Source organism: Brachycentrus maculatus, unplaced genomic scaffold (assembly GCF_059751285.1).
Source record: "Brachycentrus maculatus isolate JH-2025_06_01 unplaced genomic scaffold, ASM5975128v1 h1tg000248l, whole genome shotgun sequence".
Lineage (NCBI taxonomy): Eukaryota > Metazoa > Arthropoda > Insecta > Trichoptera > Brachycentridae > Brachycentrus > Brachycentrus maculatus.
In genome coordinates this window covers 194,242-218,370 of record NW_028280999.1, presented here as the reverse complement: position 1 = coordinate 218,370, position 24,129 = coordinate 194,242, and the positions used below count along the sequence as shown (strand labels likewise).

The 24,129-nt window shown below is 32.1% G+C and overlaps 1 protein-coding gene across 6 annotated transcripts in view; it reads right to left on the bottom strand.

The window, feature by feature from the left end:
• Positions 1-1,015: 1,015 nt before the first annotated feature.
• The window catches only part of LOC148306154 (uncharacterized), a 35,894-nt gene continuing 12,780 nt past the window's right edge, over positions 1,016-24,129 (bottom strand). For 4 of the 6 annotated variants that reach the window (XM_088265543.1, XM_088265541.1, XM_088265544.1 and 1 more), the window contains exons 3-15: positions 16,444-16,603; positions 15,811-15,898; positions 12,564-12,745; positions 11,261-11,433; positions 10,276-10,400; positions 9,132-9,297; positions 7,625-7,779; positions 7,091-7,282; positions 6,051-6,201; positions 5,639-5,760; positions 4,050-4,282; positions 3,042-3,225; positions 1,016-2,000 (exon numbers count right to left, since the gene is read on the bottom strand). In XM_088265543.1, the coding sequence (XP_088121669.1) occupies positions 1,854-2,000; positions 3,042-3,225; positions 4,050-4,282; positions 5,639-5,760; positions 6,051-6,201; positions 7,091-7,282; positions 7,625-7,779; positions 9,132-9,297; positions 10,276-10,400; positions 11,261-11,433; positions 12,564-12,745; positions 15,811-15,898; positions 16,444-16,603 (2,078 nt within the window). In that variant the 3' untranslated portion in view covers positions 1,016-1,853. The remainder of the gene's footprint in view (positions 2,001-3,041; positions 3,226-4,049; positions 4,283-5,638; positions 5,761-6,050; positions 6,202-7,090; positions 7,283-7,624; positions 7,780-9,131; positions 9,298-10,275; positions 10,401-11,260; positions 11,434-12,563; positions 12,746-15,810; positions 15,899-16,443; positions 16,604-24,129) is intronic. The other 2 variants (XM_088265546.1, XM_088265545.1) reach the window with 1 other exon arrangement.

Below are 24,129 nucleotides of genomic sequence, written 5' to 3'. Positions count from 1 at the left end.
CCATCATTGATATCAATACCAACTAAACAACATTTTTTTAAACGTAATACATACAAAATAACTTAATATTATACCTCAAATACGTGAATAATTAGTTTTTATGTAAAATCATGGGATTCATTTCTAATCACTCATTTAATTCTACCCTTAAATTAAAGTCAATTTGCAATTTAAAAGAAAATAAATCGATATTATCTAATAGATTTTTTACTTATCAACGTTTTCTCTAAAGAGACATACACAGACATACACATGGGTGTGGGTATATGTTTATATGTTTTTGAATATGTGATTCTAAAATGGGCACAATGCCAGTGGTATAATTTTTATATTTCCACAAAATAAAATATTGCATTTTGTTCTAAATTTATTGTCAAAAGAGATAATAATTAAATTTAGCTTCTTATTATCTTGTTGATTTTTACTAGTACACTCTGTGCAAAATTCCATTGGACCATGATCTTTTACTTTACGATTAGCTTGACGACAAATATATATGTAATAAAATACCTAGGTACCCACCTATACATTTTATTAAGTACTTACAAATAGAACCTACATAAAACAGTTCTACCACCAGATGTCGCATGCGTCGCACAGAATAAAACAAAAGACATCCGATAGAAAAAATATAATATTCTGAACTGTCAGAATCAGATAGATAGATAGAAAAAATATTATAAAGATAAATTAAGAATAAACTTTAATTATAAACTTTAATTACAAAGCAACACATTGTTTATTTTATTATTATACACCCACTTTACATATTATTTACACCCAATTTACAAAGAAAAATATTACCACGTTATATATTTGTTATCACATCTTGATTTCGATTTCAATAATAAATATGCAGATATAATAACCAGAAAATTATGCATACGATTCCAAATTGGACCATGTTATGCAGAAACCCGCAATTAGCAAAAATTTATTTTTTGGTGTATGGCTGCTACTTCATCGAAAGTAATTTTTTAAATAACTGAAGACTAAACCTAATATTTTTGGGAGATTTTTTTTTCTAACCCACAACCAATAAATCCACTAGAAAAAATATGCTAGAAATATCCATGTGTGTTTCAGCATTTTTCTCGTTTAAATTATTTACATACATGAAAATATTGTACAAAAAAATCCATGTGGTTTGGAAGTATTCGACTTTGAATTGTTATATTAACATGTTCACTGACAAAATGTCAGAACGATAAAACAGTGTTCAAATAATATGAAATATCTTTTGTAGATACTGACACTGTAGACACTGTTTCTAAAAAATTACTAATTTAATTTTGTACACACTGTTTTCTTTGTGTGTAGTATTCAGGCGTAGTTCATATTTATACTCGCTTTTAAACAAGTGAGTATAAGTATGAGTCGTCGAGGAGTATAAAATTAAGTTTACTCTCGCATATTATACATTCTAACATGAAATTTAATTGTTTTTTCTTATTCAATACACACCGGCATACGATATTATTTCATTAATTGATTCGGCAGTCACTTCGTGGTAATATCTATACATTTTTAATTTAAGTTTCACGTGGTAAATACCACAATTTCGTAAAATCTATTGTGACACGTGTTTCGATGCGGTGTTTGATGCGGAAATGATGCGGAATGCATCGAAACACGTGTCACAATATTTTAAGAAACAGTGGTATTTACCAAGTAAAACTTAGATATAAAATATTGTGCCAAGACTGTAAGGGCATATTTTCAACTACGAAAATATACTTTGAGCCCATTTGACTCATTGCTATCACTTTTCATTCATACGCGCCTACCGCGTTTTCCGACTGGGAGAAATGACATAGCTGTACGCGCCCAGCGCGTACTCTGCACCCATCGTGTTAATGGAACGCCATAACTACAACTAGTACGGGTACAAGAATAACGCACAATATGTAGATGGAAGTCCTCGGCTCGCATTCGGATATGACGACAAATTCTTCATTCCAAAGGGAATCATTATCACCGACCGGCACCTCAAAAACCACCTGAAAATAATCAAATAAATAAATAAAAATTATGGGTTTTTAAAAGCTTTGATAGATAATAGAAAACCACCTGAAAATAATCAAATAAATAAATAAAAATTATGGGTTTTTAAAAGCTTTGATAGATAATAATACTGATCAGCTAGCTAACTAACGAATCATCACGCTGCTTCTTGCAGTTTTGTAGGCAGAGATAATGGAACGCCACACTAATCAATCAAACAATCTTCGCCTCTTATACTTTCACGCATCTCCTCATACCTGTCGACCTGTTGATATATGTTGACTCATCTACAAGTTTTTCGACAGTCCTAAACCCTTGAAGGGTTTTTGATTATGCAATAGTCCGAAATTCTAGAAGGGTTTTGGGATTTGCAAGAGTCCTAAAGATTTATCTTTGAGAGGTTAATGGTTTTGCGAGAGCCCTAAACATTTGAAGAGCTATCAGTTTTGCAAGAGCCCTATACCCTTGATTGAATATTGGTTTTGTAAGAGTCTTCCATTAAAAGTTTATCGGTATTGCAAGAGTCCTAAACCCTTGATGGGTTATAATTTTTGCAATAATCCTAAACCCTTAATGGGTTATCAGTTTCGCAAGAAGTCTGAACTCTTGAAGGGTTTTTGATTTTACATGAGTCCTAAACCCTTAAAGGGTTATCAGTTTTGTGATAGCTCTAAACTCTTGAAGGTCTTAAAATACACCAGCTAGAGGCGCGTTGCAGGAGCCTGGGTGAGGACCTTTCTGACTTTGGATACAGACTAATTCACAAGGAACTCTCACAAGAGATGGTATCGTACACGATCAAAATAGTTAAGAAAATTGGTACCATAAACCAAGCTAGGACACGAAATGCTGAACCCTCTTCTAGTGGAACTGAAGACCTTGTGAAGGGTCATTAGTTTTGCAAGAGTCCTAAACTTTTGAAGGGCCATTAGTTTTGCGAGAGTCCTAAACCTTTGAAGGGTTATCATCAGTTTTGCGAGAGTCCTAAACCCTTGAAAGGTTATCAGTTAAGCATTGAATCAACTATATTTATTTACCTTTTCACCGCTGAAAAACGCCAACGGTATATCGCATCTATCCGTCGAGTTCTTGCATCCCATCAAAGTATCTTTACTCAAATCGTAAATGGTTTTCTGCATGTCGAATCTCACTCGGATATAGTTTGTTTGCACCTCATTCTCGCTGTTGAAGACGAAAAAATAATATCCATTTGTAGGTACCCTGAAATAAAATTAAGACTCAAATTACTACACATCAAGCATGGTACTCCAACAGAGTTTATTGGTAGAACACTTAATGACACGTATGTAAAATATGTAGGTACGTATATTTTCTGAAATTTGATCGACACTAGCAAAAAAAGGCAAGCACTAGCGTGTAATAAACAAAATAACAGCTACATTTGTTGTTTTTTGTACATGAATTTTATTTGACCAGCAACCGGATTTCGTCGTAACCGACATCATTAGAGTAGTGTTGCTGGTCAAATAAAATTAATATGGAAAAAAACACATACTTAGTTGTTATTTTATTCTATAAAATGCAGTTCCACCAAGAAATGTCAATCATATTTATTGTAACGGCAGACAGTTGGTAGAATTCCATATTGAATTGTTGGGTAATATATCCAAAATTAAACAAGGTTTATTGGATTCGAATTCTACATTTATTTATGTAGATGTTAATACGTGACGCGTTTCGTCGTTTCGTCACACTAGTGTTTGATGATTTCTTAATAAGACGAAACGCGGCTTGTATTAACAAAAACATAAATAAATGTAGAATTCAAATCCAATAAACCTTGTTTAATTTTGGATATATTACCCAACAATTCAATGTCAATCATATCAAATATGTTTGATTTTTTCTAGAAGTATCGGTGGCGGTTGCGTCTAGCAATCGTTGCTGTACTAGTTGATTCTCCGTTCGAAGCATTCATCAAAGTTACCTACCTCAGGTGGACACTATGTTTTCTAAATACCCAGACTTCCATACTCTCCTTCATCTTTGTTAGAATGTAAAAATGTAATCCTAACTTCTCTCACCTGTATGTGACGGTATTTGATCTCGACACAGCATCGTGGTTGTTGATGGATATCTCTGATGCTTCGCACGACTTGTGTGGAATCAGAGGGAGGTTCAAGATAAGGCCATCACATTCCAGCAAGGCCTCTTCGCTAGATGAAAAGGATGACCAGAATTCTGAGTGGGACATGTCGTTGAGCGTGGTCTCGTTCAGACGGACGTGGTGATCCGCTATTCCATCCGGCTCGAAACCCTGAAACACAGGTCCTTCAGGTTCGAAAAAAACATTTATGCAAATTACAATTTGGGTGTCCATGGTGGAAGTGTCCATGTAATAATATTTTAAGTTCTTCTTTACGTGTCATGTCAGACCCCCCTAGTGGACTATCACTTGAGAGTTATTGTCCTTGTCTTGGGTAGCTCTAAACAGTGCCTCAACGGTCCTGATCCCTGTACAATCTCGTATATTCTATAACCAGGAGATCTGTCTTCTGCCCACACATCGTCGACCTTTGACCTGAGTGTTTGATAATATCCAAAGATGACGAAACGCATCACGTATTAAGATATATATTAATAAATGTAGAATTCAATCCAATAAAAACATTGTTTTATTTTGGATATCGCTCACTCCTTTCAAGAACGTCAAAAATAAAAATAAAACTTGATTTTTCAAGAGAACGTTTTTAAAGTTTAAAAATACAATTCAATTTATTAAAAATAAATATCAAGCCACCTATTAAACTTTTTACTGTGTAACCGATCTTTTGAGGTAAAACCTAAAGGTTTTTTCTCCATTTGAAAAATATTTAGTTTATTTAAAAAATAATCAAACGATACCTTTTCTTCAAAATGCAAAAACAACACATTCTGCCCTGTAGCGGGTAAATATTAAGTTTAAAATATGCCGCTTTTGCTGGGATATAGTACATTTTCTGGGCATTCCGAAAACATGCACAACTGAAAATTGTCGATTTTTGATTTGAAAGGAGTGAGCGATATATTACCCAACAATTTTATGATTTTATTTTGAACTATAGAAATTTATTTGAGAAAGTGAATGACAGTCCTGTTTATTAGAAAGTTTCTAGTATCACATAAACATTTTTATAACGGACATATTTTTTGTTTTGAATATTGAATTAATTAAACCCTAAAGAGGGCGACAGGTTGTTGCCGAAACTATTTGGTTAATAAAAATATGAGTGGATCAAAAAACAAAGTCTTTTTATTTCTCAAAATAAAATGACAATTTTTCAATTGCAAAATTTTAAGGAACTACTATTTTCAGCCCGTTTAACATTTCGTAGTCATACCGGAGAAAGTGACCAAGTGCATTTTTTTACAAAAACGTGATCATTGACTATTTGATTTCTTACTAGCTTAATATTGCCCTGAAAAAAATCCCAAATGATTTTAAACTTGGTAGTATAATTTATTGACTTGTTAAAAATGACTAACTGCATTGATGTTTATTTTCTTGCCAAGCAAAAGTGACTTAAATGACCCTCCTGAACATTTTACGTTTTGTTAGTTGGTCACTTTCTCCTGTATGACTACGATTTGTTATTTAAGAAATAAATAGAAATAAAACAGTTTTTTATTGTACCTCTTCTATGGCTAAATTTCCTTTTTCGTCTTCTTCGTTCAGCTGTTTTTGTAAATTTTGTTCAATATAAATTTCTCTCTTTCTTTTTAGCACTGCGTCCTGTTTCAGCTTTCTTTTCTTATCTTAAACATTTAAAAAACTTGATTATGATTGGTGAGTTAATTAATGTCCGGGCAAAATAATTACTATTTTATTGTAAAACCTTTATACTGTAAATTGTTATTATATCTCTAGTATGTGATGTATATAATCTAATAATTAATAAAAATATTTAAAAAAATTGTATTAACATATAAGTATTTCGGCTCAACACAGGCCATACCTAAAAATCCGTAATACATATAGTAAAAAAAAAGTATGTAACGTTGAAATAAATGAATTTAAAAAATCAATTAGCTAACCTAACGCTCACCTTTTCTAGATTTCTTTTGTTCTTCCATGATCTCTTCTAGCAGATTTCTAAGCGCTTCTATTTTTTTATCTGCTACTTCTTCATCGGATCGTGCATTTGTGTTTCCGCTATGTTCTCCATTTTCAGTTTTGTTTGGAAAATCATCAGAGTTCTACAAAAAGAAAGCATTTAAAAACACACTTAAAAAATATATGCGTGAAACTCTTGTGCGTTAGAAGTGAATATTTTTGGGTCTATGAACAGTTGATTTTAAGCATTGATCCCTTCTTCTTGCTGATTTCATCCCAACTTATCGTCTTAGTAGACTATTGGGGTCAGCTCTACTCGTCTTCAGGTTATAGGTCCTTCTATCATGGACAACGTCACCTAGGCCATGCATTCGAATCATGTTTTCTTTCTGCAGCATCCATGAATTCTTCAGTCTTCCAAAGAACCCATGAGTTTTACCTCTCTTTGCATTTGTTGATGATTTTATTTTTTCAGGAATAGAAAATGGTTATGTGCAATTCAATTGATCAAAATTTCTCTTAATTTAATAACATATTTCTTTAATTCATTAATTTCCATTCATTCACGCTCTAAGAAGGAAACAATGTTTTTTTGATAGCTGGTGATGCAAATAAATTATACTAAAATGTAACAAGAGAAAAGGGATTTGCGGCAAATATTGTTTTTAAGATAAATATTTTTGTTTTTATTAAAACACAAATATTTCAATTTCAAACATCATATTTCTGTGAGCCTAAACGGCTCATTATTAGAAATAGGTAACAAATTGTGGTAGAGTGGGTTTGAACTGAGAAACTCTGATTTAAGAGTCCGCGATACTAACCACGGGACCCTAATCCGACACTGTGATTTCAATGTGATGTAAATTATCCGAATTTCAAGCCACAATACTAAAAACGTACATTTAAGCGTTTCACTTGTTCATCTGATCCAGGCCCATTTTACCTTCTGTGCCCGAAAAAGTTTCACTTCGAAGTATTTAAAATATTAATGATGATGAAAACTATAATTGCTGCTCGGGTTTTATATACCTCAATCGGTAAAGTTTGGTTTTTGCTGTCAGTCACTTCTTCGCTTGCCAGTTTTTTGTTTAACCGTTCTAAAACCGTTTTTCCTCTAGCTCCAAGGCTGTTTAGCTTTTTGAATATATCCTCGAAAATTTCTGCAGATGATGGTTCCTGAGCCTCCTCCTCTTCTATTGCTTCTGTTAATATTTCAATCTCCTGAAAAAAACATGATTTAAAACGTAAAAAATATTTAGGGGTACAATTTGGGTTGGCCAGGCCTGCACTAGAGCAAGATTTTTTTTAAACCCTTATCCGCACCCCAATGGTGCATTGGGCACTGCGTCATATAACGCAGTGTTATCTTAATCGTTTACACATGAAGGAAAGGTGATCATCCCTCCGATTCAGGTACCAGTCCAGGGTAATATTGAATAAATATTACAGTGAATAAATCACTTATATTTATTTCACCCCCCCCCCTGGGAATCGAACCTGGGACCTCCAGAATGGTAGCCGAGCGTGCTGACCAAAAGCAAGATAGAGAACGATAATACTTACTTCTTCTGTTACATTACCGCTCTCAACGAGTGTTTTATTAGAGATATTGCCTTTTACACCTTCATTCAATATTTTTAATTTTGCTGTTTCAATACTCCTATTTAGCCTTTCATCTTCAGCTATATTGCTTTGATCACCGGCCGTTTTATCCAAATCTGAAAATAATTGATATGATCAGTTCCATTTAAAATTTGTTAATGCTGTTGATCTAATTAAGATTCGAAAATGATAGATAATGGCTTATTTTAGTTTTCGTCAAGATTCAATGCCAAAATTAATGATTGATTGTTAGAAATTTTCGAAAATAGATAAGGTTTGTGTAAATTTATAATCCCCGTTTGTGTCACAGTATTCGCGTATCAAATATTCAAAATAAGATAAAGATTGTGTTATGTAATGGAAAATTACAATGAATATCCTAGTATCTTTGAAATAGAGGTTCAAATCAGGTTGCAATAGTTTGAGTCAAATTTAAAACCATTTAAAAAAAACATTAATCTCATTAAGGGGAATAATCAATGGCCCGTAACTTAAGTTTCTTTAAACTCAGGTAACATTTAATGTAATTCAATTTTTGCTTAAAGCACAATTATACATCGAATACTTAAATTTTTCTTCGGAATAAATATTTGGTTTTTAAAAGGTAAGGAGTTGAAAAAAATTATAATTTAAAAAAATATAACTTTTAAAAGATCACATGAAATACATATGTTCGAAGAAAGCAATAAACTAACCTTTAAAATAAACACATGTATAAAGAAAGGAATAAAGTAACAGTTAAAAGATCAGATGAAATACTCATTTATAAAGAATGGAACAAAGAAACCTTTACAGCATGGGTAGCCAACATTTTCAGCAGCCGGGCCAGATTTAAGATATCAGATTTCTTTCCGGGCCATAAAACAAATGTTCTTTTATTATTCAAAGCAAACATGAAATACATTATTTTTTAAGAAGATATAACAAATATGTAATCAAACATATTAATAAGAGTGAGGCAATACAATTTTTTTTGTGAGATGTTTGTCAGAACTAACTGCATCAATGTTGATACGTTAACGATTGATGTTGTTGCTACACGCAAACAGTTTTCCAAATGCTCATCAGTGATTCTTGTTCTTACTTGAGATTTAATATGCTTCATTCCACGAGTATCATGGCTACTGTATAACTAGCTTTACATAGCATTTTGACTTTGAGTCGCAGCTTGTATTCTTATCAATGTGTATTTAAAAGTCGATCGCAAAATGTTCTGATTGTTTGTTAACACGAATATACCACAGAAGAAATTGTCACGATAGTGAGATACTTCCATAAATTGGATATGATGCGAACTACGCACGATGGAATGTTATTTTGGCGGTTTTATATACACTTGTGTGAAATGCTCCGCGGGCCACAAGAAGACACCCGGCGGGCCGCATGCGACCCGCGGGCCGCGGGTTGGCCACCCTTGCTTTACAGGATCACTTGAAATACACAAATATATAGAAATCACTAGACTAACCTTTAAAAGACAGCCATTTTCCTTCCTCTTCATTGATATTCGTTTCCCTATGCCTGTGAACCAACTCAGGCACTGGTACTATGTAACTGGGCCTCGGATGTGGCGCTTTGGCCTTCTTCTTTGCCTCGTGTTTGAACTTCAGTTGTGCGAGAATACTCTTCAATATCTACTCGTACATAACAGCACATGTTTTGAAAGAAACGTTTAAAAAACATTATTTTGGTAAACTTTGGAAATCCTGAATAGATCCTGATAAGATCAGATTAGATGTTAAATATATAACATGATACATACTATCAACAACAAAAAAAAGAAGAAAAGTCCCTCTTCAAGCCTTTTCATTTAGCACATATTCGCTAGCTTTTTACTTTTTTACTTTGTCATCTTTTTTATGTTTTTTAAGTTTTTAATTTAAAAAATAAAATAAAAAATGTTTACAGAGAGTCAAGTATTTTTGTTGTATTTTATATTAAGTTTTTTGTATTTTGTATTAACTAATTCTACTTAGAAACCTATACCCTTATACCCTGTACTATGACTATTTATTTTGTATACCCACACACAGGCCATGCCTTTGTGGGATCTTTTTTTGTATTCATTTTTATTTTTTATTAATATTTTTTGTTTTTGAATTTATGTAATGCAAAAGAATTTAAAATAAAAAAAAAGCACAAGAGCTCCCTTTTTTGGAGAGGCTCAGCGCAACTAAAACTATAATACTTATTGTGTTTAGTAGGAATGTAAAGAAATGGTATAAAAAATGTAACTTCTCTAAGTGAATGGTGCACTGAAATCAGTTATAGCAAATAAAAACCTATCAGCGGAAGCTAAACTGGCAGTGCACAACGGAGTCCTGGTTCCAACTCTAATGCATGGAAGTGAAAAATGGAGTTGGCAAAAGAAGGATGAAAGTAGACTGAATGCAGTCGAAATGCGATCTCTCAGAAGAATAGGCAACAAAACGATGTATGATAGATGTTCGAATAGTGAAATAAGGAAGGAATGCAAAGCTGAGATAAGCATTATCGATAAAATTAAGAAAGGTGTGTTGAGATGGTTTGGACATGTAGAATGAATGAGTGAGGAAAGAACGGTTAGAGATGTTGAATATTAAAAAGATTATTATTTCTAAGATAGTACGTACGTGTGAATCAGGAGTTTCCTTTTCATCGCTATGACCTGTATGGACTTGATCAGCAGAATCCAACTCATGGACTTTAGACCTGGGTTGATGGAGAGTCAATTCTTTTAAATGTCGCGTCATATCCGCTAAAAACACATGACAAAGTAAAAGCAATTAGGTATATTGTTTTATTATCCTAGAAAATTAATCTCCAATTTTCTATTTGATACAGTTTGGCATCGTTTAAGTACCTCTTACCTAACTAATTAAATGGGTTTTTGGACTGTTGTTATCACCATTAAATTCGTCATGATTGGCGTAATAAAAGAAGTGATATTGCTTTTACTACACCAAAATTAAAGAAAATATAAAGCCATGTTACCCTTTGATGTGAATAATGAAGTAAATAAAGAAAGTACTAGAAAGAAATGAAAATACTAGAAAATACTGAAAATACTAGAAAGAAAGAAAGGAATATAAGAAAAACTATCTGATCGTAGGAAAATTAAAACGAAGATCAATTATATAACATAATAGAAAATACCAGTCATATCCAGATCAATACTTCTTACTTAATGTTTTTCTTACCTTTTGTTTTTCTCATTTATTTCTTTTAAATATGCTTCTTATGGCTATTTATTAAACCTGTTTATTGTTTTTTTATAATTTGCCATGTATAAGTTACGGTTATTTAAAAAAAAAAATTAATTTAATTTAATTGTCCCAAAATTTAATTTATTTAATTTAAATTTAATTTAATTTAATTTAATTGAAATTTAATTGTCCCAAAATGAGAAATAGAAATTACTCATCGGGAATATTATTTATATGACTTATGTATGAAATATGTTTAGAAAAATAAATAAATAAATAAGATACCACAGAACCGAAAATATCGAAGGAAATTAAAGAAAATGTGCGAATGAATTAGAATTAGGTTAAACCAAATATCCTGGTGTACCACAGGGATCGATGTTGGGTCCACTTCAGATCTTTTCATCCTCACCTGGTCTGTTCGTTGGCTGGTCAGCAAGAAGTCTCTGAATTGTCGCATTATCCAATCGTCCTCCGTTTGCTCTTAGGATCTCTTCAAGTTCTTCCGAGGAATCGTCTCCAATATATGCACATTCTTGGAGATGTTTGTGACCACGGATCATGATCAACGATGCACCTGGCCATCTATTGGAAAAAAATCAAAATATTTATGTTGATGTAGATATGAGATTCCACGAAGTAGACACCAATTCAATACATCATATGGTACATAACATCTTTTTTAATACGTCAATTGTTTGGCAATAAATCATAATTTTTCATCATATGCCAAAAACTGTTACAATTGGAGATTAAAGGTTTTGAAAATAGCAATAATTTAATCCTCAAACGATTGATTAATTGGTCTATCAAAATATATTATCAGTTGAATATCTTGTCACGATTGTTTTTTGTAATATACAATAAAACCATAAAAAATTATGACGGACTTGTAAATTCAACAGATTGATAAATTTTAAGTACTTACATTGTTTTTGTCAATATGATTTATCTCAACCAAAAATTAAATTCATCATTTGTGCATATAATTATGTACCATATAGCTTAAAATGTGCACCAAATATTGTATTTACAAAATAATCTTATCTCTCTTGTCACTAACACTCTTCTTAGTAGTATGTACAATACTTTGCGGTAATTTTGAAGTAATGGTTTAGTTTAAACTAGTTGTATATTTACTTTTATTATGACTTGGAAATTCACCAAGCAACAACGGAGGCTTATCTTAGATAACACGCTAGACGGTTGTAAATCCATAGGAAGACCTAAACCTTTACTGTGTTAGAAAGTTGCAACTAACTTTGAAAGGCAACCAAATAATTGACAAATCCGTGACAATGATATTCTTAATCCAGAATACCACATATCGTAGTCGTACGGGGGTTAGTGACCAACTAACAAAACGTAAAATATTCAGGAGGGTCATTTTAGTCACTTTTGCTTGGCAAAAAAATAAACATCAATGCAGTTAGTCATTTTTAACAAGTCAAAAGTTACTTCTAAGTTAAAAGTTACTTCTAGTTTAAAATCGAATTGGGCTTTTTTCAGGGCAGTGTTAAGCTAGTAAGATATCAAATATTCAAGAATAATTTTTTGTAAAAAATGCACAACTAAATATAAATAAGAGGTTAAATAAAAATGAACATAAATAAAATATAATCAAATATATATGAATATAAATCAATCAGAGGTAATCCCCAACAGGGTAGGAGCGTAACAGTTAGTCAGATAGTTTTCAGATTGAAAGGAATTACCTGACACACGTGGAAACGGTAACAGACGATCCTTCCAGGAGGTAGAAGCCCCAATACTCCTTCATGTCATCTTCCAGAATGAGCTCTCTGGACATGGAGACGGGCAGTAGATGGCTGGCTATGCTGGGCTTGGAAGCCATCAGAAACGCGTTGAAGGTGGCGTTAGAATGTAGAAGTTGCCTCTGTGAAAAAATAGCCATTTTTATAACACATCAAAAATAAGAAGACCGACGAGAATTTGACGTTATCAATTATCCTCTCTGCGCCTACCGCTGCGGACAATCGGTGTGATTTCTTAGTTGACATGAATTTTTTCATTTTATTTAATATGTTTACAATTTTTTTTAATAATTTAAATTCATTTTCTAGACATTTCTACTTTTACTATCTTAAAATTAACAACGCAGTTCTCTCCAATAAAGAGACTAAGCTCTTGAGCTTGGAGAGGGACTTTCACTTATTATTTATTGTTTATGTGTGTTGGTAATATAATTTATTTTTGTAATTATTTTTTGTGTATTTTTTTCTTTCTTAAATTAACCTGCATATAACAATGATTAAAGAAAACACTTCGTTTTTTACCACTTGAGTTTTATTATAGACTACATGTTTCAGAAGTTAAACTTCCATCATTCAGGTCTGTATAATAACTAAAATATAAAATATAAAATTGTTCTATAAATAAGGAGAGGGGAAAGTAAGGGGAAGGGGTTAGTCAAGGAACGGAGTTTGAAAACAAAGGAAAAATGGAAAGCAATGGTGAAGAATTTTGAAACATATCCTTATTTATAAACAATTTTATATTTTATATTTTATTTATTATACAGACCTGAATGATGGAAGTTTAACTTCTGAAACATGTAGTCTATAATAAAACTCAAGTGGTAAAAAACGAAGTGTTTTCTTTAATCATTGTAACATGTCTTACCACAAAGTTAATGCCGAAACAATAAATAAAATAACCTGCATATAATTAATTTTTAAGCATTTTAATACGTTAATTTTTTATATCTGTAGGTAAGTAATTGAAGTATTTGGTTCCCAAATATATAAAGTTCTCTTGGAATTGTTTGGTAATTGCATTTGGGTATTGTAAAGCCATGTTGGCATCTCGAAGGTGAACTTTTCTTTAGATTTAAGTATTTTTCACCCTTAAATAGTTGGAGAATTGCTGATTTTTTAAAAACGAGTTCTACTTTTGAGTCTTGGAATATTGAAAATAATAAATTTGTTGAAATATTTTTTAAATGACTTTAATTATTGCACTCTGAACTGTTTTTACGGGGCTCAAGGGGTTGTTGCATGTTACTATTTACATTTTCATTTCCCATACATCCGAAATTTTGTTGAAATTGCTTGAAACTATTCGTCAATATAAGTATATAGACATATTTCAAACAATTCTAACAGAATTTCAAATATTTGGGAATAGAATATTACAATAACGTCCCTCCGTTTATTAAAAAAAAACAGAAAACATTAAAACAAAAAAATAAAATACCTACTAAAAGTACATAAAAACCCAAAAAATACTGAATTATATCCTTAATTAAGTAAAATAAACAAATATTTAGTGTAAGTCCCTCTCCAAGCACGAAAGCTTAGACTTTTTATTGGAGGGGCACAGTGTACCTCTAGTATAAGATATTTTATAAGTAGAAATGTCTAGCTAATAAATTTTATCGTTACATTTTTTTAACTATATACTGAACAATTTTTATTTTAAAAGTATAAAAATACTATTACATTTTTAATAAAGTAAAATTAATAAACATTGCCTTGTCTTTTTTTGGAGAGATACAGCCTAACAAGTATAAAATACTTTATAAGTAGATAGATGTGCGTAGCTAATGAATTAAATTGTAATATATTTTGAAACTCTATTAAACAAATAAATAAAAAATATTTAAAAAACGCATAATGATTTTTGAATAAGGCAAGCATTTTTTCCTCATACTTTTCTGAAATGAAAATAAAAGGCAAGATAAGAAATTCGACAAACGTGAAACGAACTACAGTAATTCCATACTAAATCGTTGAAAAAGTTGTACAACACATTGTATGTACAACATTGGCCAAACAGATTATAGTAATTATTGTTTTATTATTTCTTGACTCGGTGGGTTTATCGCTCTTTAGAAATTTCTTCCAGCCGACAGACAATTAGACATAATTCCTCGTTCTTATAATTTACAATCACGATTAGATCATCAACATGACAGTGTTTGATGTCTGTTGACAATTTTCAATGTCAAAACTACATATCGCTCACTCCTTTCAACAAAGTCATTTATTTAAAAACTTGATTTTTCAGGAGAACGTTTTTAAAATATAAAAATATGATACAAAAAATTGTTTTTTTTTTTTAAAAAGAGTTGTTGAAATGTAATTAAAATTAAAGTTAAAAAATATAATTTTAAAAAAATATATAAGTATATATTCTAAAAAAATCAAAACCCAAAATTTGTACATTCTAATAAATATACCTTTTATTAGATCACATGAAATACACATAAATAAAGAAAGGAATAAAACTAACTAACTAACCATCACGCCGCTTCCCCGCAGAGAGAATAGAGCGCCACACCACTCTGTCCTTGCAAACATTCTTCGCCTCTTCCACGTTCATGCATCTCCTCATACATACCCGCCGATTGTTACGACTCCTAACCTGACCACTTTCAAGTATTTGGCATACCTGATCGTGCCATGTATAATACAATGTATTAAAAATAAATATCAAGCCACTTATTGAACTTTTTACTGTGCAGTATATAAAAAAATGTATCAAAAATAAATATCAAGCCACTTATTGCAACAGATTCTTTTTATGTAAAACTTGAATGTTTTTTCTCCATTGGAAAAATATTTAGTATATTTAAAAAAAATAATTCAACAATAATTTTTCTTCAAAATGCAAAAACAACACATTCTGCCCTGTAGCGGGTAAATATTAAGTTAAAAATATGCCGCTTTTGTTGGGATATAGTACGTTTTCTGGGCATTCTGAAAACATGCACAACTGAAAATTGACGATTTTTGATATATAACATTGTTGAAAGGAGTGAGCGACATATTTCGATGCATGTAACATCAAATACCATAAAATTATGATAATTGTGAAATATTATTATTTCATTTTATTTTCAAGCTTTTAAACGAACAACCTGAAAAATCAAGTTTTTTAATGAGTATATGACGTTGTTGAAAGGAGTGAGCGATATGTAATACGAGTATGTTATCCTACCTGACACCATGTTGTAGAAACTTTATTGTCAATTATTCTCATATCGCTCATGCCAACAGGGTACAGTTGCCCAGAAAACACATGATATCTGAAAAACAAAATGCATAATAAAATATATCGTAGTCGTACAAGAGAAAGTGACCAACTAACAAAACGTAAAATGTTCAGGAGGGCCATTTAAGTCACTTTTGCTTGGCAAGAAAATAAACATCAATGCAGTTAGTCATTTTAAACAAGTCAATATATTATACAGTGGAACCTCTCATAACGAGCACCTCTCATAACGAGGAATTCGCATAACGAGCGTTGAATTTTTTTAAAAGTTGCTCCCTTAACGAGCGGTATTTTACATAACGAGTAACAGGGAAAGGTCAAGTCCCTTTTTTACAGAATTAACTCGTAAGACGGGACTTCTGCGCCAGTCAATACAAAAAGTGCTTCGCATACCGAATGTTTCGCTTAACGAGTTAGATTCCGGAACGAATTATGCTCGTTGTGAGAGGTTCCACTGTACTTCCAAGTTTAAAATCGCTTTGGGATTTTTCAGGGCAATTTAAGCTAGTAAGATATCAAATAGTCAATAATCACGTTTGTGTAAATAATTCATTAAAAAATTAAAAATTAAAACTTTACCTCAGATAAAGTGGAACCGCTATCAAGAGACCAGGTAGAAAGGCAAGTAGGAGAAAGATCCTTATGGCTCTCAAAGGTCCTGACCAACTGGCTGTATTTTGAATGGACCTTCTTGCGCCGATCCATGATTTTTTCTCTCTCGGAATATCCTTATTGCAATCTGAAAAAAAAAACAAATAATCAATATGGAGTTTGCAAAAGAAGGATGAAAGTAGACTGAATGAAAACGAAATGCGATCTCTAACTGCGACAAAACTATGGGGTAAAACGGACCTTAAGTAAATATGTGAGTTCAATACAGTGTTTGCTCAACACAGGCTATGCCTAAAGAGCCGTAATACATATAATTAAAAAAATGTAATCGTGTATTCACTACAAGGAATGTCGCATTTATATAAGTTAGAAAAAATACTGTTTTTGCAGGCCAGAAACTAGCATTAGCGCCATTTCTGGATTCCTTTAGTAATCAGTACACACTTACTTACAAAACAAAAAAAAAACAGTAATAATATTGAAAATATCAATGAAAAGCTTCTTTTCATCTCATCAATAGATGTCTTTAGTGAAGTTCTAGTGATTCAAGAACAAGGTTTCTAAATTGGTTCATATATATAGAACTTCCAAGAGTTTGAGTAGTGTGGTTGTCAATAATGGGTAGAATTGTTGAATGTTACACGTGTTACAGTGATCACTTATACCGGCCTACGACGGTCGTCAGCCCCGTAAATGCCCAGACTTCCATATTCTTCTTCATCTTTGATGAGATGTCAAAAAAAAATTAATAATAATAATTTATAATAATAAAAAAGCTTTCATCATTCTAACATAGATGGCTGTTGTGAACTCACAAATACAGTGTTATGAGTTTGATCAATATATCCAAGAGTTCCAAAAATTTGAGTAGTGTGGTTGTCAATCATGGGTAGAATTAGTAATTGTTACACGGTGTAAAGAGACTTTACCACGCCTTTGACGGTGGTAAGCCCTGTAAATGCCCAGACTATATTCTTCTTCATCTATGTTGATGTCAAAATGTAAAACTGTGTATGATTGATGTTCCAATGATGATATAAGGAAAGAACGCATGGCTGAGGTAAGCATTATCGACAAAACCAAGAGAGGTGGGGTGAAATGGTTTGGGCATGTGGATCGAATGAGTGAAGAAAGAACAGTTAAACAAATTTATTTCTTATTTACTAACTAACTAACTAACCATCACGCCGCTTCCCCGCAGGGGTAGGCAGAGAGAATAGAGCGCCACACCACTCTGTCCTTGCAAACATTCTTCGCCTCTTCCACGTTCATGCATCTCCTCATACATACCCGCCGATTGTTACGACTCCTAACCTGACCACTTTCAAGTATTTGGCATACCTGATCGTGCCATGTTTTTCTCGGTCTTCCTCTGCTTCTTTTCCCACTAACATTCGCCTCATAAATTTGTTTTACCGTTCTTTCCTCACTCATTCGTTCTACATGTCCAAACCATCTCATCACACCTTTCTTAATTTTATCGATAATGCTTATCTCAGCTTTGCATTCCTTCCTTATTTCACTATTCGAACATCTATCATACATCGTTTTGTCGCACATTCTTCTGAGAGATCGCATTTCGACTGCATTCAGTCTACTTTCATCCTTCTTTTGCCAACTCCATGTTTCACCTCCATACATTAGAGTTGGAACCAGGACTCCGTTGTGCAATGCCAGTTTAGCTTCCGCTGATTTTATTTGCTATAACTGATTTCAGTGCACCATTAACTTTGTTCCCAGCATTCACTCTCCTTTCCATGTCTTTATCAATCTTTCCATCCCTAGAAATCATTTCTAGAAATTCTAGAAATTTCCATCCCTAGAAAACATTTCTTATTATATATTACTTAAAAAGTTCATGCACTTATAAAAGGTGTACCAATTGACCCCAGAATTCTTTTTTTAGGTGAAATAGTTAAGTATAAAAATATAATTTTTGATGGGACATTTCGATAAACGATTATCTTCCAGAATCATATATTAAAAAGATACACCTAGTAAAATTATCATTTTATCTCTTAATATTATATAACAAATTATACATACTTAAATATAGAAACACAATAATTATTCCATATATCGTAGTCATACAGGAGAAAGTGACCAAGTGCATTTTTTACAAACACGTGATCATTGACTATGTGATATCCTTGCTTAATATTGCCCTGAAAAAAATCCCAAAGGATTTTAATCTTGGAAGTATAATATATTGACTTATTAAAAATGACCAACTGCATTGATGTTTATTTTCTTGCCAAGCAAAAGTGAGTTGAACGGCCCTCTTGAACATTTTACGTTTTGTTAGTTGGTCACTTTCTCCTGTACGACTACGATATATAGGTATTACTGCTCCACAGTATTATTTATGACCAATGAAGGAAATTAAAATAAATTGAGGATTCTTCGAAATAAAGCTATGAGAACAGTGCTTAAGAAAAATAGATATAAGATTGTAGAAAAAATGAGAGAAAAACGCAACCTATAAAAAAGAGACTAATATATCTTGGGTATACTGGCAAAAAACGTTGACTCGAAAATAGGAAATTTTGACTTAATGATGCATATTACAAGGTTTTCAATGTTCTATAAACTGGCAAAATACAAGTAAGTAATTTAAAATGTCATATTTATGTGGTTTTAAAGGTAAATTCAACTTTAAGTTTAATAGCGGGTATTTTATTCAGGCTAAAAGCTTTAAAGAACAGGGATTATTCAAACAGGAATTTTAGAGTTAACGTTTTTTTCAGTATACCCACTGTATAATATGCTTATTTTATAATATTTAGGTAATTTTGACGATAAATTGCCTTATTATTATAAGGATAAAATATAAGGATCAAATGAATAAAAAAAGTACTAGAAATAATAATAAAATAAAACATTTGTGAAAGAAAAAAAATTGTGTTCAAATTGAAATTTTATTGAAAGAGTTTGACAATATATGATGCTGCTAAGAGCCCTATGCACCATTGAACGAGGATAAGGGTTAGAAGAAGAATATTTTTGAATATTTATCTGAACAAGTCTGAAAAAAATTGGCAGCATTTTTTATTACTTTTTATCAACAATCATCCAACGTCAAATCAAATTTCCCCTAATATAAAATCATTATCCTGTAAATACAGTATTTTTTATCGGCCCCAGCTAAGCGGCTTGTGTTATGCGATGCCCACGGCCGCGCAGTGTCCGCGCCGTGCCCGGCGCGTGCCCGGCACGTGCCAGCACCCTAGCACGTGTGCTCCAATAATAGAAAGGTATTTAGGACTTCCATAAATCTATTATTAAAAGATTTGAGTTTTATAGATGGCCGCAATACGTAATAAAATTGGAGTCGTCAAAAAATTGCGGTAACTTTTATTAAAACAAACATTTTTTGGTCAAATTATAAGCTTAAATAATAAAAATGAAAATGGTATTTTCTGGCGTTTCTCATGTGTGTGATTGTAGTCCAGGATTCGGATCTCACATACTAATATAAGAGTTTCTGCTTAATAAAAGGCTTCTTTACATCTCACCAATATTGAAGTTCTAGTGAAGTCTCTAGTGAAGTTCTAGTGATTCAAGAACAAGGTTTCTAAATTGGTTCATATATAAAGAACTTCCAAGAATTTGAGTAGTGTGGTTGTCAATAATGGGTAGAATTGGTGAATGTTACACGTGTGTAAAGTGATCACTTAGACCAGCCGATGACGGTCGTCAGCCCCTAGATGCCCAGACTTCCATATTCTTCTTCATCTTTGATGAGATGTCAAAAAATAATAAACATTTTTAATATGAAATTAACTCTTACAACATTTTGAGTGTGTCCAAATACTTGTTCATAAATGATTTGTGTAGTATTTGGACACACTCAAAATGTTTGAATAAATTCAATGGATAAATGATTATTTCTTGAATGTTTTTCGCAAATACTTTGTGCCAATGATCAAAGAAAACACTTGTTTTTTACCACTTGAGTTTTATTAAATAATATATTGTTTCAAAATTCTTCACCTTTGCTTTCCATTTTTCCTTTGTTTTCAAACTCCGCCCTGTACTAACCCCCTCCCCCTAACTTTCCCCTCTCCTTATTTATAGAACAATTTTATATTTTAGTTATTATGACCACCTGAATGATGGAAGTTTAACTTCTGAAACATGTAGTCAATAATAAATCTCAAGTGGTAAAAAACAAGTGTTTTCTTTAATCATTGTAACATGTCTTACCACAAAGTTAATGCCGAAACAATAAATAAAATACTTTGTGCCACATTTTAAATTCTATTTTCGTGGAGTTTTTGGTATCGTAAGGGAAGGGTCATAACTATAACCTAACTATGAGTATTTCAATGTTTTAGAATTGAGTACATAAACCCTGATGATGACAAGGTTCTTGTTGAAACAGGTTGGATAAAGCGTACCAATCAAAAGTGGTTAAAACAAAGTTGTTTTATTTAAGAAACTTGATAAATTATAAGCTTAAATTAATTGAAAATCAAGCGTTTCTTAAGTGTGTGAATATAATCCAGGATTCGGACCTCACATACAAATGGAAAGAGCCTCTAGTTAATAAAAGCTTTCCTCATCCCACCATAGATGCCTATTGTGAACTCGCGCATACTATGTTACAAGCTTGATGAATATATCTAAAAGTTTAAAAATTCAAGTAGAGGGTAATCATGAGTAGAATTGGCAAATGTTACACGTGTGTAAAGTGATCACTTAACCAGGCCTATGAAGGTCGTAAGCCCTGTAAATGCTCAGACTCCCATATTCTTCTTTATCTATATTGAGATGTCAAAAAATAATGATATATATATGTATATATATATATATATATATATATATATATATATATATATATATATATATATATATATATATAATGCATATATAATGTAATGTGTACTTAAATGCATCCATTTATTTTTCGACGCTGTCTGGACTATGCTTTTGTACGGCGAAACAGCTGTCACAAAAATAAAACAGTCCATAGAATAATACATCGCGTTTTGATTTAAATCAATAGTAATGATGAAGCAAATAGTGAATTTTATTTTCTATCAATTAGCCTGTTGCAAAAGACAGTCATAATTTAGCAATTTACATTGTGTTGAGCATGTTATCTTATCGGATATGACAATATTTTATTTGCATTTTGACAAATACTTATAGTGAAATTTGTTTGTATTATTCTTGATGTTTATTTTTAAAGATATACTTGTTTGCTAATAACTTAAGTCATGTTGCAAATAAAATGATATTCCTATAATAATTTGTGGACAAAGATTTGGACACTTAATAAAGTGTCCTAATCTTTGTCCACAAATCTAGGTTTATCCACTTTACCGCGGTGGAGATCCCGGGTTCGATTTCTAAGAGGAACAAAATAAGTATTTGCGTTGTCAGCAATGAAGACTCTAAGAAGCATATCAGGCAAGAGTCGAGATAGAATAAGAAACGCCAGGATCAGGGAAATATGAGAGATCGAAGATGTCGTTAGGTGGGGAAGGCAACGATGGAGATAATGGTATGCGCATGTGAGGAGAATGGAACTCCCAGACTCCCCCACATCGCACTGTACGGCCAACCCCATGGTAGACGACTCCCGGGCTGATCGCCAAAGAGATTAGTCGAGGCTAATCCCTCTTAAAAACAGTCCACAAGCCCTACAACAAGATAAAGAAAAGCAGGAAGATTTTTTGACATCTTAGCAAAGATTAAGAAGAATATGAAATCTAGGCATTTTACGACCGTCATAGGCTGGTTTAAGTGATCACTTTACACACATGTAACATTCATCAATTCCAACCCTGACAACCTCACTACTTAAATTCTTTGAACTTCTAGATATCTTCTAGACTCGAAACATTTGTGGATGTAATCCAGGAGACCGACCTCACATACAAATGAAAGAGTTTTTGCTTCTCTCATCCCACCATAGATGTCTCTAGTGAAATTCTAGCGAAGTCAAACACTATGTTTCGAGTTTGATCAATATATCTAGAAGCTACAAGAATTTGAGTAGTGTGGTTGACAATCATGGGTAGAATTGGTGAATGTCACACGTGTGTAAAGTGATCACTTAAACCTGGCTATGGCTAGCACAGGTAATCCAGATTTGTGAACAATATGGACACACTTAAAATGTTTTACATACTTAGTATGTTTTTTTTACATAACATAAATTGTATACATTTATTTAAATCACAATTTTAAATATATTATTTTTTTTAAAAAATGCAGAGACCCACCAAGCCACCTTGTGTATCTTGTCGGTGGAGTTCTTTTTTAATACATTTTTAATGTTTTTAACCATTTTAACCTAATATACACACAAAAAAGAGAGAAAAATTAAGAATTAAACATTTTACAGTTTTCATAAAATTAACTCTTTATCATTTATTCCTTTATTTGTATTGTAGATTGTGTCTAGCAATACTAGGTTTCGTTTGTACCTAAGTGGAAATGTGAAAATGTACATAGATTGTAGACAAGTACTTTATCAATTGTAATATCGCAATTAAGAGAAGGTTCAACCTGTCTGGGAAAGCTTATCTCTAAAACGATAACTGATAACAGAAATACAATAAGTAATATTTCAATATTTTATTATTAACTGGAAATAATTGCACATATCGCTCACTCCTTTCAAGAACGTCATAAAACAAAAACCTTGATTTTTCAGGAGAACGTTTTTAAAGTTTAAACACAAATATACAATGTATTATAAATAAAGATTAAGCCACTTTTTGAACTTTTTAAAACCTGAAGGTTTTTTCTCCAGACTTCCATATTCTTCTTTATGTATGTTGAAATGTTAAAATATAAATATTCGTTTGTTAAATATCTACATCCTAATGCAGATATAATTTATTAAATAAAAAAATTAAACGTACCATAAATTTATTCTACGATACAGTTTATAAGAAAACTCTTCTTTTTATCCAAAATTCTACTTTTTTACATACCAATTCTGTGTTTTTTTTTAAATCGCTGATAGTTTTTTTTTTGCGAATAATATTACACAAGCTCTGTCGGAGAATTCTCTGTTTACATTTAATGCCCTCGTATATTTTTATTGGGGGCAAATTGAATAATATTTATTATTCATTAGGGTTGGTTTCGGGCCGTCGGAAGGGTGTTTTAGGGGTGAGTGCGGCGCGTCACTTCCGACACTCGTTAGGGATTAATTTTCAAGCGATACGATGTTCAGCCATAATATTTCCCATAGATAGCTATAAGAGGGACAGCTTCCCAGATCGTTGGAATAATCTCCCTTCAAGAGGGTCAATAGAGACAGTCAACAATGCTTGATCTATTGTCTGTGATAATATTTTATTTGTTCAAGTGTCATTTCTATTAAATTTGCCACTATTTGTTTGTTTATTTATTTGTTATCAGTTTTCAACGACACTGAACCGTTGATAACGGTTACTTTGAAATATTCGCATTGATTAGAACGCCTATGATTTCATTGGTTGAAGTGTCCAGAAAGAATAACGTCCAAAATAAATTATTCCAACCAATGACAATCCAATGGCGTCCTATCCTCTCTGCTTACCCATGTAGTGATGGTAGTAGTAATAGTAGTATCAACATATTTATAAAACAACATTTCGAGTGTGTCTAAATACTTGTTCACAAATCGGGATTAACTCCAATTATAGGAGT